Source organism: Trachemys scripta, chromosome 5, assembly GCF_013100865.1.
Source record: "Trachemys scripta elegans isolate TJP31775 chromosome 5, CAS_Tse_1.0, whole genome shotgun sequence".
Lineage (NCBI taxonomy): Eukaryota > Metazoa > Chordata > Testudines > Emydidae > Trachemys > Trachemys scripta.
This window is the reverse complement of record NC_048302.1, coordinates 26,470,390-26,486,982: the sequence shown is the minus strand read 5'-3', so window position 1 is coordinate 26,486,982 and position 16,593 is coordinate 26,470,390. Positions and strand designations below refer to the sequence as shown.

The window sequence follows — 16,593 nt, the reverse complement described above, 5'->3', positions numbered from 1 at the left end:
CCCCCGGCCCGGCCCCGCCGGGGGCTTGGGGGCTCCGGGGCCGGGCCGGCAGTGCCGGGGGCTGGGCCAGCGGTGCGGTGCCGAGGGCCGGGCTGGGGACCGGCGGTGCGGTGCCGGGGGTGCTCGGCCGGGGGCCTGGGGGCCGGACCGGGGACCGGCAGTGCTGGGCGGGCCGGGGGTGCTCGGCCGGGGGCCGGGCCCGGGGCCGGCACCCCAGGGCCCGAGCCGACCCAGGCTGGAAACGCCGGGGGGGCCAGCCTGGGCCGCACCTCCTCCCCCCACACTCCCCCTTACCTGCTTCAGGCTTCCCGCAAATCAAATGTTCGCGGGAAGCAGGGGAAGGGGCGGAGACTTTGGGGGAAGGGGCGGAGTTGGGGCGGGGGCCCGTGGAGTGTCCTCCTTTCGGAGGCACAAAATATGGTAACCCTAGGTTTGTACTGGTGTCAGCCAGGAACAGCTATAGTTGTTGGGCCTCCACCCTGCACAGGCTGCCTGCTGTAGGTAGGCTACACACGTGCCTTAGTCCTGATTCTTGCACCTGAGGTAGGCTACATGTGTGCTGTTGGCAGGGGTCTGGCAGAGCAGGGTCACTGCCTCTGAGGCACCTGGCTGTGGGGAGGAAGGGGGAGAAGTTTACTTCACAAGCCCCGAAAGCTGTGTTTCTTCTCATGGTGGCCCTGTCTGTTGTGTCTGGGGAGGGGCACCGGGCACCTGCGGCAAACTAGATATTCGTGGGAGATTAGAGTGACCAGGCAGCAAGTGTGAAAAAACAAGACAGGAGGTGGGGGGTAATAGGAGCCTATATAAGAAAAAGACCCAAAAATCAGGACATCTGGTCCCCCTAGGGGAGATTCACCCAGGCTAGGTCTGTGCAACCCCTCCCCTGGGCTGCACCGCCGGGTTTGCTCAGGTGTGTGTACTAGGGTTACCATCCATCCAGGTTTCCCCGGACGTGTCCGGCTTTTTCAGCTTTAAACCCTTCCCCTCATGCAGAGTGCGGTGCGGCTGATTGGACGGCTGGGACTGATTGAAAGCCGCTCGCAGCCACTGGGGACTCTAACAACCAGAGTACCTTCCCCTCCCCCTCAGAGCAGCGTAGTGTTTGGCTCCACATGGAGCCCGCTGCTCTCTCTCTACTGGGTGAGCAAGGTGGGTGGAGGGGGGGGGCGGTGCAGAGGTTGCAGGGCAAGGAGGAGCAGGGCAGGTGGGGGCATAGAGGCTGCAGGGCGAGTGGGGAGCAAGAAAGCACTTAGCAACCCCCAACCAAGATCAGAGCGGGCGGGAGGAGGAGGAATGCGGGGTACTCAGAAGAGGGAGCAGAGTTGGGGCGGGGCAGGGTGGGGAAGGGGCGGGGCCAGGGCCTGTGGAGTGTCCTCTTCTTTAAATGTTTAAATATGGTAACCCTAGTGTGTACAAGAGGAGACTGGCTCGGCTGCTGAGCGGCACGTTCCCACCCCTCTGACTCCACCGCCAGCCCGTCCCGAGCCTCCTCCGGACCCCAGCCCCAGAGCGCGCCCAGCCCGCCCGTGAAGACCCAAAGGCAGTGGCGCGGGCTGATGACGTCAGACGGGCGCCGTGGTTCCAGTTGCTGCCTGAGTCGGCGGGGCCGCCGCGGAGGGCGGCGTTGGAAGCGTGGTGGTGGTTCTGGTCGTTGGGGGTGGGAGCTGCCGCGCGCGGGTAAGTGTGGTGCGCCCGGCCCCAGCGCGTGCGCGGAGTCAGCGCTGCCGCGAGCCGCCTGCGTTGAGGCTGGGGACGGGACGGATCTCCCCCCTCACGAGCCATCAGGCCCGGGAGCCGGGGCCGCGCTCTCTCCGCAGCCGGGTGCTGGGGCTCCCGGGGGCTCCTTGGTCCCCGCGGTTGGAAGAACAGCGACTGTCCGCAGTCGGGTTGCAGGAGCTCGGCGACGCCTTTCCCCTGGCGCTGTGGCGCGCTCCGGGACTCAGCTGCCCCGGCACCAGGGCTCAGGCTTAAACCCGAAACAGCTGCGGGTGCTGGTGCCCCACGTCCTGCGCCAGGAGCGTCTGTCTGCCTCTGGTTCGCCCCTTCATTGAGCAGACAAGGCGTTTCCCAGAGCCAAACAGGGATTTTCTGCCTTTTTAAAATCGCTCTCTTCCCCCAGGCCTCTTAAAATCAAACTTCTGTCTGAATTAATTTGAACTGCTGCTGTTATGATTAATCTCTGACATTACTATAACTGAAAGGGTAGAGAAACGTTCTCTACTTTGTTCTGTTTTACTTTGTGCCTTTCAGGGTACTGTGTATGCATGGTAGTTAATTTAACTCTTTTCCCTATACAGTTGGTCTGGGCTAGCTCCCTATTTGTCTGCAGCATTTACACAATAACAGGGTAGGGGAAAAGAAAAACACTTAAAAATAGGATAATGTGATTGGAAAACCAACAAATGATGAGATTTCCAAGTAAGAATTATATGCAGTTGCATATAATTCTTTAAAAAAATGAAATGGTAAAACTGTTTATTGAAAGGGGATAGCTTTGGGAAATTTGCAGTAAACAGGCTGTCTAAACAGCAAAGAACTTTATTTAAAATCAAACAAACATCTGAGCTATGCTTTCAGAATTCTGCCCTCCTGCTAATCTTTCTTTCTCCACATATATTTGGGGATAATTTTGAACTCAATTTTGACTTGGGTGGTCACAGAATTTAAATGAGTCTAGTCATAACACAGCATAGGCTGTTCCCTTCTGGATTTAAAATAAACCATTAAATAGGTGGTATGCCATCTGTAGCTAAGAGGTGATTTTCTAGAAAAGTATTGAATACTACCGTTATACACCGCGACCCGATATAACATGAATTCTGATATAACATGGTAAAGCAGTGCTCCGGGGGGGAGGGGGCTGCACACTCCGGCGAATCAAAGCAAGTTCGATATAACACGGTTTCACCTATAATGCAGTAAGATTTTTTGGCTCCCAAGGACAGCATTATATCGGGGTAGAGGTGTATTTGTTACTACTTGCTCTTGTGCATTAGTTGCTTGTTGAGGCACAGACCAAGGCTTAGAATGGGGGAAAAGCCTGTCTACAGTTCTTGTTTGTCTCCCCCTATCCCCAATATTTACAGTAGGTTTAAAGTGATACTAATCTAAATTAGACCTCTTGTGGTATTTCTGAACTATTCTGTCTTCTGTTTCTTGCAGAAACAGTCTTGGCGGGAAAAAAGACTTAGTCTACAAATTCAAGCTTCTTTAGACAAGATCCATTAAAGCCATCGGAAAGCAAATGTCATCAGAAATGCCAGCAGAAAATCCGTTACCCACAGACGTTCCTGCTATGGAAGAAAAGATTAATTCAAATGACAATCAAGTCAAGAAAGGGGAGCCAGGATCCGGCAAGGCAGAGAGCATTGGAGTTATGTCAAAGAGGCAAATGAAGAAGCTAATGAAGCAGAAACAATGGGAAGAACAAAGAGATTTACGCAGGTGTGATTTGAATTATGTCTCCTATGTTGCTGATTCCAATCCAGTATTTAATTTTAATGCTTATGTATGTGAACAGAATGTGTATGTAAACTTCATTCACAGCAAAAAAGAGAATTAAAGCCAGTGTTGGTTCAAATGTGGAGTATGAGAAACATGCTGGGCTTTTCTGTCAGAGCATCAGGGAGAACTTATTTTAGATTAACATCCTCCTCGATGATCTGTGATTCAGCAACTGTTTCTCAGCAGATTGAGGATGTCAGGAGGGCAAACCTGCAAATACTCTGCACTAATTGGTCAAAATGGTTGTTGCTGAGCAACGAGAGGTATTATGTCTACTTTCTGAACTGGCTGAGTGTGGTGCCCCTGTATCACTGCCAGCCCCTGTAGCCTGATGAACGAGGCTAGAACCAGGAATCAGTGAGAGTCTCCTCTTTTTGATAATACGGGATGCTGTCACAATCAGAGTGGCTCATTATCTTTTAGGATGACATGATGGTAGGAATTTATTTTGGGGGTAAGGAAAGGGGTATCAAAGCATGGGCTCTTCTAGGTCAAGATGAACCTTAGCAACACACCAATTGGTACCTTCCCAAGACACTGGCTATTCAGAATGAACTTTTTGAGCCTCAGTTTCCTGTCTTGATCTTGGGCTGACGCTTCCCATCTCTCACACTGTAGCATACTTCCTTAGCCACTGAAAAGATACCTGATAGAATCTGGACTGTAAAATATATTGTTTCACTGAGACCCCTAACTGGCCCTTTTGTCCATAGTGGTTGTTACTAGTATATGACCTGATCCAAGCCCCATTGAAATGGATGGGATTCTTTCCAGCAATGTTAGTTAGCTCTGGATCAGACACACAGTGTTATAGGTTTTCTCACTATTCTACAAACAGAGAAAGATGAGCCTTGGGTTGTTTCTGAACTTGCCTTCATTGCTACACGACTACCCAAGAAACTGGGGCAGCCTCACACTATCTCTTATTTGAACTTTTCAATAAAGTATATGTTTCTCTCCTAACATCTGCACCATGCAGAACATCTAACCAACTGTACAGGACAATCCTTATTTTTTAACTTTTTATATTTTTTTAGGCAGAGACGAAAAGAGAAACGCCAGAAAAGAAAACTGGAGCGTCAGTATCAGTTGGAATCTAACAATGAGGGGAGTGACAGGAAGCGTATACGTAGGGATGTTGTTCCTAGTACTCTTCGCCTTATTATAGACTGCAGTTTTGACAACTTGATGGTATTAAAGGTAAATGAAATTTTGCTATTGGAAGCAAATGTATTCTCTGATACTAATATGGCGTGATCTGAGAATGGAAGAATTTATGGGCAGATGAAAATGAAACAATCTCTTTGTCTTGGTGCATGAGGGATAGCTTATATGTTAGCTTCTTAAATTTGTCAGATTTCAAACGATTACCTCTATGTAAACTTGCTAAAAATAGCAGTCATCTTTCTGGAGATCTGTTATTGAAAATTGATTTGATTCCAGAATAGACAGTAGAACCTTGTCCTTGATATCTGCCATTAAATTTTCTCATGCTCCAAGAGCACTCTGCTGGGGGGGTACTGCAGAGGTCTTTCCCCTCCCTCACCCCCTTTCCTGTTCCAGGTATGTTTGAGGACCCTAACAGAGTTAGTGAGAACACATGGGTTCCAGCGTGTTCAGTATTATGGTGATACTAAGCTCTGTTTCAGTCACATCAGAACTGGAAGGTCCAGTAGAACCAGTAATTTAGAGTTTTAATGAAATCTCAGGATGGATGAAGTTGAACTGGCTTATCGGTAATAAAAGATTGGAGTGATTTTGGTGGGTAGGGGTACGGAATAGGGAGAATCAGAAAGGGCCCCCTCTGTACTCTAAGGAAGTGTTTTCACCATTTGTAAGCCAGGTGCCATCCAGAGCCGTCCCTAGGATACGGCAAATCGGGGCAACTGCCCCGGGACCCACACTTTGGCAGACCTTGCGCTTCTTGAGGAGGCAGGAGGGGGAGGAGGAGCCCACCTACCAGCCTCCCTCTCCCCCCAGCACCTCCTGCTCACCTGTGGGCCCTGCCGATCAGCACCTCCCCCACCCTTCCAGTGCCTACCGCTGTTTCGGTGTCTGGAGGCGCCAGGGGCGAGGGGAAGCGTGCGCAAACTGGGTGGGGAAAAGGCTGGGCAGGGTGGGGACGTGGGGAAAGGGGTGGAGTGCAAGTGGGACCTGGGGGGAGCACCCCCCTGGCAGATAGGCGCCGAGTTTCTATGTCCCTGGCCCTGCACCCCTATAAGGACGGCCCTGGTGCCATCTTAGTTTTACTGTACTTCTTGTTGACTAAACAACAGCTGTAGCCAAAAAGGCATTTTTTTTCACCTACATCTGGCTAGAAGAGTGTACCCTTTTCTTTTTTGATGCAAGCCTTTCTACCATCATCTATGTCTTTATTATTATAGCACTTGGGAGCCCTTGTCATGGACCAGGATCCTATTGTGGTAGGTGCTGTACAAATACAAAGCCCAAAGATAGTCTCTGCCCTGAAGATTTTAAAGTCTGAGTAATGCCTCAAGACTAGACCACCGTATTACACTCTGTGTGAGGCTGCACAGAATACACTGGCAGCTAGAGTGTAATACAGGAAGCATATAACACTAGTACTCAGTGGCACTATTGTCCAGTAGGTTTCTGGGTAGAGTTCAAAGTGATTGAACCTATTTTAAGTCCTAAATGGGTTGGAACTCAGTTACCTGAGGCATTGCTCTTTATGCCATAGTGTCACAACTGAGATCAGAGGTGCTCCTTTGAGATACATGAGAAGGAGCTGCTGGTAGGGCATTTTCCATAAAAGTTTCTTGACTCTAGAATGCACTTCCTTCTTTTGGGTGCAAAGCCCATAGCTTTTTCTCAGGTATTTATGGAGGCTGAGAGATTAGAGGTGGAGGGTCTGAAGACTTTGATTGTTTCATGGTACGGTTGGTTAGAGGAAGGTCATTGTTTGTTTGTTTTTTATTTGTCCTTTGCTGGATAATCTAAACATTGTTTTTATGTAACTGAAATAAAAACATGGTATTGATGAACTTGATATCCATGACTTGTTTGAAATAAAAAAGAAAATAGTATAATTTGCATGGGGTGTTTTGTGTGGGTGGGAAAGGGTGTTTTTATAATTAAAATATGCATGATGATAAAAACAAGGAGTCCGGTGGCACCACCGGACTCTTTGTTGTTTTTGTGGATACAGACGAACACGGCTACCCCCGGTACATGATGATAAAGGAATCTATTCTATTTCTGGAAGTAGTTACACATACTACTATTGAGTTACAGATTGTGTATTATTCAGTCGTTCATTGACTTATAATTACGTAGAACAATGTGAATCGAGTCACAATTTGCATAATAGTGGTTAAATATGTACTCTAGGGGAGATGCATATATTTGTGTGTGTGTACATAATTCCCTCACAGCTGTCATTCTCCTTTTCTCTCGAAGGGTCTAATGCTGTCCCACTCAGGAATCTATTTTGCTGGTTAAAAGCTTCCTTTCTCTCTCTCTAGCTTCTGACTGACTCTTGGTAAAGCATTTTGTGGTGATCTGTCTGAAGGACTGTATAAAAACAAATTGTGTTATATACAGGATGTCAAGAAGCTTCACAAGCAAATTCAGAGATGTTATGCAGAAAACCGTAAAGCATTACATCCTGTACAGGTATGTTACAACAACTGTCTATATTTGAGCACTGGCCATGCTTAGTGATGTACAGAGCATGTAGAAGAGGCAGTCCTTGCCCAAAAGAGGGTACAGTTTTAGTAAAATGAAAAAAATAACTTAGTTTGATCATATTTATGTCATTCCTGTATTAAAGGAATGCTAACACTACCTTCCTGATAGTGAGCACCATAAAAATAGCTACATAGATAAAAAGGCATGTGAATGTCAATATAAAAGCTACCAGTCCAAAATACCTTTTGGATGTCAACTTTTCTTTCTGCAGCACATAAGGCAAAAAATGCTTAGTCCTTAACCCTTTGTACTGACCATTCAAAAATGTTCTTAGTGCCAGATTCCTTTAGTAAATAACGAAAGTGAGTTTTAGTTAACACTTCAGAAAAAAAGCTTGTCTGATAAAGCATGTGTGGAGACAAATCAGCATCTTGAATTTGGATATTGTACACCTTTTTTTTTTTTTTGTATCAAGTTTTACTTGACCAGCCATGGAGGCCAGTTGAAGAACAACATGAATGAAAATGACAAAGGATGGGTCAACTGGAAGGTAATGACAGATAATTAAGCAATTTTGTGACTCAGTATTTTTCCTGGGAAATTTCTATCTTAATATTCATTCAAGGATTGCTACAGTTACTTTGGCTTGTATATTTTCCATGTACTGTATTTTATCAAGATATCAAAAAAGTGGTGTTAGTTTCTCTCTTAATGACTTCAGTTTTGAGTGAATTTAGTGTTCATACAAGTGACTGCCCTGGCTCAAGACTAGCTTTGTATAAGTAGGCATTTCTTCAGTTAATATTACTGATGCATCTCTGTTCTGACTTGTAATGTTCTCACTTCTTGATTCTTGCTATTCATGGCTTTTTATCTCAGATTGTATTGACTAACCATGAAGCTAAATACATCTGTTATACCTTGATCTAGACTAGATTCTGGTTTCCAGAGGTGAAGTGTTAGCTGACTATCTTACCTGGTTCCAGAAAACGACACCAGTACTGTCAAGAATGGCACATTCAGTAAGACTGCTGACATACTGGGTTTCTTATTCTTGTAACTCCTTTTCTTTAATAATGTTGCCACGTTATTTCAATTGTTTGCATGAGGAAGCATTGCCCAGGAGGAGGTCAGAGTTCCTTATGCAGTTCTGTCAAATGTTGTGTGACCTTGAGCAAATCTCTTTGGGTACGTCTACGCTGCACTAAAACACCCGTGGCTGGCCTGTTAGTATGGGGCTATAAAATTATTTTAAATAACATATGATCTACATGTATGTCGCTTACCTAGAGGCTTACCATCCCCTGATGGTAGTCTGGGTGGCCCTAACTACTTCAGATACCCCCAGTGGGTGTCTGTCTAGTCTGTTGGTTCTGATTTGCCCACACAACTACTCCCTCTCTTGAGAGTGATCATTTTTAAACCCTGTGATAGATCTGTACGTAGCGTCTTTCCTATCCTGGCATTCTTTCCTAACAACACTCGAGTGTTTGTAGAGAAGTGGCATACCTTGAGCTATTCTTTCCTTCCTGCTTGATTTTTCTTACAGCACCTATTAAACTAAACCAATATATTCATACAATAACTTGGTCAACAAACTGTATTCATAAATTATAGAGCAGTTCCATCACACAAGTCCTGGTGACTGCTTTTAAAAAGCAGTAGCAGAAATCTTTCTTGCCAAGCAATAGCTGAGCATTTATCCTGGCTTCCCTTTCAAAAAAGGTCTTGGAAGTGATTTAAGTCCACGGGTACTTTACACAGGGAGTCACAAGGGTTTGACCTCTTCTGAGAGTCCAGAGGAATTGCAGAAGGCCTTAAACTTTTCACAAGCCACTGCTTCTGAGAGCTGTGTTGGGAACTGTGGGATAGGTACCTAGAAAGCAGTATAGTGAATATGGGACAAAACTGTACTTGACTTGGCATAGACAGCATGGTCGCGCTGCTCCATTGGTACTTGTGCTGGTATTTAGCCTGGCCAAGCATTATTCAATAGCATGAGTAACCTTTGAACTTCTTTGTATCTCAAAGGATATCCATATTTCATCAGAGCATTATAATGAGCTAATAAAGAAGGAAGACCTTGTGTATCTTACATCAGACTCCCCTGATGTGCTGAATGAACTAGATGAGACTAAAGCCTATGTAATTGGAGGTCTGGTGGATCACAATCACCACAAGGTAGACGGATACTACGTTCTTTAAAGCTGCTCTTTCAGCCTGTAATTCAGTGTTATTACTGAACACATGCAAATCAGCAAAAACGGATACTTATTTAAAAAACATATTGGTTGATTTTGTGCAGTAAAACTCTTAAGAACCAAAAGTGAAGGTGGTTTTATGTAGTGACTTTTTGTAGTTCATGTGTCATTAAAAAAATTGGGGGATAAATTTTGTCTTGGCAAATGATTCTTCAGAACAAAGCAGGTTGAACTACTATCAAAGCCTGAGAGCTAAATGTGGCTCTGTTGGCCTGCAGAATGTAGTCACTGCAATACCAATTTCTTGTGAAAAAGTAAGTGTTAAAGTAGTACTAGAATTTAAAATAACAAACCAAAAGCACTGCTCTCTTAAAAAAACAATAATAATAATAATAAACAGCTCAGGTAAACTTGAGTTTTAATGTTTGCTAAACAAGATACAATTCTGAATAATTTGTATTAATTCTTAGTGTTCAACACAAATACTACCTTAAAACAGACTGCACTTCGCACTTTGTCTTGAGTTGCAACAGTATGACACTGCTTGCAAAACCCCTGCCTGAAAACAGTAATTGTCTTACTCATTTTGTCTTTCTTTCCCAGTGGTAGAAAGCTCACTGTATTGTACAGTCTTATCAGAAATCGTGATTCTTGATTAACTTTTTTGGGGCTTTTCTTTGCTGCAGGGGATTACTTACAAAAAAGCACTAGAACACGGAATTGGTCATGCACAGCTTCCACTTGGAAATTTTGTGAAAATGAACAGCCGGAAAGTATTGGCAGTTAATCATGGTAAGTCATGAGTTTGCAAAATAAAAATGAAAATGTGCAGAATTTGTCAGCAATATCAAATTATATGAATCTTCAAAAGTACATCCGAGCATAAAGACCTAATTTTTATTTCAGTAGTGGCTGGGTGCCTTTAATCTTTATAAAAGTGAGATTTTTTCCAATTGTGCCTGAGTGACTTAGGAACTTAAGTCCCATTGAGTTGTCCTATGGAAAACATGGCACTCTGGAAAATCCTACCCACAGTTGCTAAATTTCCTCCTTAAAAACGGTCGAAGGACCAGAATATTAGGATTTACCGTTGTTTCTATTCCCTTTAAAAGAGATGAAAAACTGGCCCTGTTTCACAGTTTTGGTGTGCATTGATTATGTGGTGGATAGTTACACAATTTACTCTACTTGCTTTTAGCAATATTCTGTTTTCTCTTCCCGATTCCCTTGCATTGGCATTTAGGAAGAGCCCAGAATGCATGTACTTGGTTTTCGGAGTCTGATAGGTTGAGGTATACAACCACAGTCTCTATCTAATTTATCTTTTTATTTTTAAAAAAAAAAAACTTAGTCTTTCAGTTTTGACACCTGGGACCTTTAAGTGATTAGTTAGATTTAAATATAAGCATATGCAATATGGTTGCTGCTCAACTTTTTTTTTTTTAATTTTTTTTTTAATTTGGTTTTACTATTTTATGTGTCTTTATTTTTCACCATTTGAATTTCTTCTACCATCTCTTATTTTATTGAAAATGTCCAAGTTTGGTTTTATTGTTGCTAAAAGTATTTATTATCTTAAATATTATCAAATGTTAATGATGTGTGCAATAGCATGCTCATCCAGTCTCAAAATTACCAGTGGATGTCCATCATAAATTTAGCAGAGAATCAGCTGTAACTTTGACTCTTAAGCTTAATCATTAACTAGCGACTTAAGTATTACCAAAATCCATATATTGGAAGCATTTCACACACACACACAGCTGTAGCTTTAAATATTATATCACAAGGTAGAGAACAGGGTTCCACATATTATCCATTTAAAACTGCAGGATATTAGCTGGGGCCATTTTAGTAGTTCTCCTGCAACAGTCGTAAACTGACCTCTAGTATCATTTCTGGGAGCTATCTTCTAGGCTGGGAGTCAGATCACAGTTCTATTCCTGACTCTTCTGCTGATCCACTGTGTGTTTTTGGGTAAGTCTCTTAGCCTCTCTGAATCTATCTGTAAAATGGGATTGTTTATGGTTATCTGCCATTGTAAAGCATTTTGAGAACGATAATTGAAAAGCACTAAACATGTAAAGTGCTTCTATTAAAATCCCATGTTAATGCAATATCCTTGTTGAGGATTTTAGGCACAAAAGACAGGAAATTCAAAATGTAGGGAGCCTTTAACTATTGTAATTCAATCCCTTGCACATATTGTAACCTTAATGTTATTTGGCCCAATTTCAATAGGAATACTTTCATGTGAAGTACAACTTGACATGAATAAGGATGACAGAATTGGGCCACCCCTTTATATATCTGTATATGTAATGTAAGGGATATTTTCATGTATTTTTTTCCTTTTTTTAAACTATAAATATATATTTTCATTTATTTCACTATATGCTATTGCCCAGTGAAACAGCTGTTTGGTTCTGACTTTGCTATTCTTGGGAGTGAAAAGTATAGTACCAGGTCCCATAGGCTGGGCACTCTTGCTACTGTCTCAGAGGGGCATGAGGAGGGATAGGTCCATAATATAAACATTTTAGTAGGGTTGCCATTCTCTCAAGTGTTTTAATTAAATAGAACCCCCTGGTGGTGGAAGATGGACAAGAACACTGTTAAATTTACATTTGGGATATAATTAGATCTCACAAGGATTTTAGCTTCTAGATTTTCATGGCCAGTTCAATTTTAAACATCTGAAATTGCATTTACAGTAAAAGCTGTTTTATCCGGCATGTTAGGGGAATGGGTGGTGCTGGTAAGTGAAAAAAGAGGGAGGGAGTTTGGGTGCGGGGCACGGGCTCTGGGAGGGAGTTTGGGAGGAGGTTTGGGGCAGCAGCTTGGGGCATGGGAGGGGGGCAGGGTGCAGATTCCCAGCTAACGGGAGCTGCGTTGCTAGTGCTCGGGGTGGTACAGGGGCAGCGTGCAGAGCCACCTGCTGTACCTCCGCCTAGGAGCAGCCAGGACAGGTCGCTGTTTGCGGGGAGCTTCCCAAGGTGAGCGGCCCCTGGATCCGGCTCCCCCCCACATCCCAAGCCCCTGCCAGCCCCATGCCAATTGGACTATAAACCAGAATTTCAATGAAGATCAGAAATGCTGGTTTATAGAGCTTTCCAACTGGTGAAGTGCCAGATAAAATAGCTTTTACTGTACTTGGTTTAGGATTTAAAAGATTCTCATCTGTTGGGATCTAAAATACCGTATCAGACTTAGCCAAGAGATGATTATATGGATAAGAAACTTTATTTCCTTCAGCTAAACATAACATTCTAAGACTAGTACTTTGTAATACAGTAACTCCTCACGTAATGTTGTAGTTATGTTCCTGAAAAATGCAACTTTAAGTGAAACAACATTAAACGAATCCAATTTTCCCATAAGATTTAATGTAAATGCGGGGGGTTAAGTTCCAAGGAAATTTTTAGGGGTAGACAAAAGGCATTATATACTGTACTGTACTGTAGTTGGGAAGTGCCCCGGCTTACCCCACACAGGCACAGCCCGCTGCAGGCAAGGACGCTAGGAAGCACCTTTGCAGCAGCTTCCCCGGAGAAGAATAGGCTTGGCCTTTGCCGAGAATGCTCCAGGTCCACCTCTTCCCACCCTCACTCCACCTTCTCTCCGGAGCATGCCACATCCCTTCCCCTCCCACACAAAAAAGTCCTAAGCGCTGCCAAATAGCTGTTTGGTGGCGCTTAGGAGTTTCTGGGAGGGAGGGGGAGGAGCGGAGATGCAGCGCTTCCCGGCTCCTGCCCCTCCCTCCCAGAAAGTCCTAAGCGTGAAGTGCTGGGAGGGTGGGGGAGGAGCAGAGAAGCCCCGCGTCTCCCTCCTCCCCGTCCCTCACAGAAAATCCTAAGCTCCGCTAAACAGCTGGAGACGCGGCACTTCCCTGCTTCTCCCTCTCCCTCCCATAAAGTCCTAAGCACCACCAAACAGCTGTTTGGCAGTGGGGGAAGCGCTGGGAGGGAGGGGGAGGAGGCGGAGAAGCGGAACTTGTGCAATGCTCCCTTGTAAAGTCGCTGCTCTTCCACAGTATCTTACAAGCAGGCAGCCAAACGACGTTATGAGGGAGCATTGCACAACTTTAAACGAGCATGTTCCCTAATTGAGCAGGGACGTAACATTGAAACAATGTTAAGCGGGACAAGGTTAAATGAGGAGTTACTGTATTGGAAAATGTTGTTTAAAATTTCCCTCCACCTCTGAACATTCTTTCTAGTTCTGGCTGCTGTATTGAGACCACTCTCTCTCTAGCAAGACTGAGCTAGGAACTGCTAGCTTGGATGCTGAGTCCCTCTCAGCATTAGGCAGAGAGGTTAAGCAACTTTCCTCCATTTCCCTATCTGTAAAATGTAGATATTTATTTGTCTGTTTGGAGGATCATTGTGAGGATTTAAGTGCTTATAAAGCACTTAGAAGATTAAGCATACTACACATAGAGTAATTACAAAATAGTATAACAAGGCAGGTCAAATTTAGGGCGAACATTAATTTAATTTGTCCTTTTATTTAAAAACAAATACAACTAAATCAGTGTGGCACAAGTGTAACATGGCAGAGTGCGGTGGGTAGGAGGAAGAGATGATGACTGTTTTTGTTTGGATAATTATCTTTTCTTCACCATTCTTTAGCATAGTAAAAGGAAGCAAGTACATTTTGTGTCTGGGTTGGGTGTATCTCCATGACTTTGTAAGGCTGTTCTAAATAATTTTCAAAACATACTTATTTTGGGGGCAGAGGGAAAGCTCATACAAGAATAAGAACTGACTGCTGCAGCAGTACTACATTTTCTGTTTAACCCAAAGGGCTTTATTTTGCGTTGTTGAGGGAAGAGGGAAGATCCTTGCAACATTGGCTTATGTTTTTAAACGTGTGTTCTTTAAGAATTAGTCTCTGTTCCTGTCAGAAATTCAGTTACTTCACTATTGAAGAGCTGGTGGTCTCTCTTGATTGCAGTGTTTGAGATAATCCTCTCTTATCTGGAGAAGAAAAACTGGAAGGAAGCATTTTTCAGTGTCTTGCCACCACGGAAAGGGGCCAGTCCTCTGGGCGAAGCCAATGACTCTTCCAAACATGAGCTGCATGAAAAAGAGGCTGGTGAAGATAATAGCTCGGACAGCGACTAGGCAACTCTGGAAGAGGGCAGGAATGAAAAGTGCATGTGGCACAAAGGATAGAAATAAGACATGAGTTAGATGAAACCTCTGAGAACAATCTATCTCACTAGCGGTGTTGTTTAAGTGGCTATACTTGGAAAGAAGTGGTAACACTTGGAAAGAGGTGGTAAAGATTAATGTTATTTTTACCTTAAAAATACTTCATTTTTGGAGCTTTTTATAAAGTAAATTAATGGCAAATGCAGAACATATTTTGTTATGGAAGCTAATATTTATTTTCCTTTTAAAATATTTTATTTGATACACACAGAACGGTTTTATTTTATTTTCCTGAAGCTTGTGATGGAACCTAATAATTAATGTGTTTTTAACTGTCCCTGTTTTGTGTATGTACCCTTGATATTTTATTATTCTTCCCTATCCACCTCTATCTTGTATTATGTCTTAAAAGCAATGAGTGTCAAAGGTTAATTAATCTGAAAGCTCCTTCCGGCATTGCCTGTTGCAAAGTGTGTATAACCTCTCACCATCAGTGGGGTTTTTTCTGAGCAAAGAACGGTCTTATAGTCTCTGAAAAAACATTGGGAGCCAGGAACTCTGCTTTGGGCCTGCTTTGGACACTTTAAAACCATAATTTTTTAAAAAACATCATCTGTCACAGCAGACCTGGCTATAGAATGAGTAACCTACTTCTCTGGCAGGGTTGTGAATATTTCAAAAAAAGTTACTCTTCTTGCCTCTTGAACTGAAGCTCTCTATTCTAACTAAATTTTTAAAATAGCCATTTCAGTACACCTGAAGCAGGCCAAAAGACAGCCTTGGAGGCAGAAGGTGCCCTTTCACACCCGTGAGGCCATTCTCTCATCCCTTTCTGCAGGGACTATCCAGAAGGGAGCCAGTTGTAGTGTAGCTTTTGGGATGTGGACAAACAAGTACCTACCGAGAGCAAGTCTACAATCATCAATAGACTCCCAAAGAGCATTTGGATGATAGCAGCTTCTGGTCACTTGTGACGTGGGCTGGTTTTGAACAGGTGATCTAGATATGACTGGCTCTGTATCCAGCTCCAGTCCTCCCTCCACTGTCAGCACTTTCAGACTGGGAATTGAACTGAAATATGTGTAGATGTACATGTGGCCTACAGTTTTACAGGGTTGGCAACAAGCAAATTACGATTTGACATGTTCAGTGTGATCATTGTTATGCTTTTTTTAATAAAAATTAATTTTGAGAACTCGTTAGGCAGCCATCTGATAAACTACAGTGAAGATTCATCTGCCTTAGGTCGTGGACAACAGTTTGTTGCTCAAATAAAATACTGTGGTGGGTTTATTGTGTAGATATGCCACAGAGAAATGTTACATTTTGTCTCTGAACCTGGAGAAACTTTTGGACAAAAGCATTGTCTTGTTTTGTTTGAAGAGCCAAAGAAATGTATAGCATAAACAAAGTAAAGCACTTGCCAGTACCAGTTTCCTTTGTTAATAAACAAATGTATAAAATAGCAAAGGTACAAAGTGTAATTTTACAGTTGAGGTATTGCATACTGCTGCACATAGTATTGATTAAATCTGATCTAAGCATTTGAAGTTTCAGTTAAGATTCTCTAATTCTACCACATGTCTTGTTTCCTTCTCAGATTTGAGCACATTAAAATTAAATGCTACAATTTATTCATGTGGAATTAATTTCACAACTCTAAAAGGTAGTTCTTCTGCATTGTTATATTGACCAGAACTATTTTTTTTTTTTTTTTTTGTATGGTGGAAGTTGTTTTTTAACAACAAAGTATATACTCTTGTCTCTTCACTGGTGTGATTTACATATTAAGCAAGAATTCATTTTTTTTTTTTTAAACCCAAAGAAGCTCTGAAATGGACACTTTACAACATCTTCTGCAGATAACTTTGAAATATATTCATGTCTTTGTTTCAACATATTACACACTATTTAAAACAATTTCTTTCTTACGTTTTCCCCTCTAGTGCGTGTCAGCCACTACCTCTCTCATTTGGCTTCTGCCTCAAGTTTTTGGTTTCTCTTTTTTTTTAATTTGCACTAACATATCACCATGTCTTACTGTGTCAAATATAATGATTTGAAAGAGGTTATAGAGTGCT

General features: G+C 43.2%; 1 protein-coding gene across 1 annotated transcript in view; it reads left to right on the top strand.

Annotated features, from left to right (window-relative positions):
- The window catches only part of TRMT10A (tRNA methyltransferase 10A), an 18,044-nt gene extending 1,898 nt beyond the window's left edge, over positions 1–16,146 (top strand). The window contains exons 2-9 of the mRNA XM_034772052.1: positions 1,408–1,677; positions 3,163–3,444; positions 4,542–4,704; positions 7,069–7,140; positions 7,631–7,705; positions 9,187–9,336; positions 10,043–10,148; positions 14,313–16,146. Coding sequence (XP_034627943.1) covers positions 3,245–3,444; positions 4,542–4,704; positions 7,069–7,140; positions 7,631–7,705; positions 9,187–9,336; positions 10,043–10,148; positions 14,313–14,482 — 936 coding nt within the window. The 5' untranslated portion in view covers positions 1,408–1,677; positions 3,163–3,244 and the 3' untranslated portion in view covers positions 14,483–16,146. The remainder of the gene's footprint in view (positions 1–1,407; positions 1,678–3,162; positions 3,445–4,541; positions 4,705–7,068; positions 7,141–7,630; positions 7,706–9,186; positions 9,337–10,042; positions 10,149–14,312) is intronic.
- Positions 16,147–16,593: the final 447 nt, after the last annotated feature.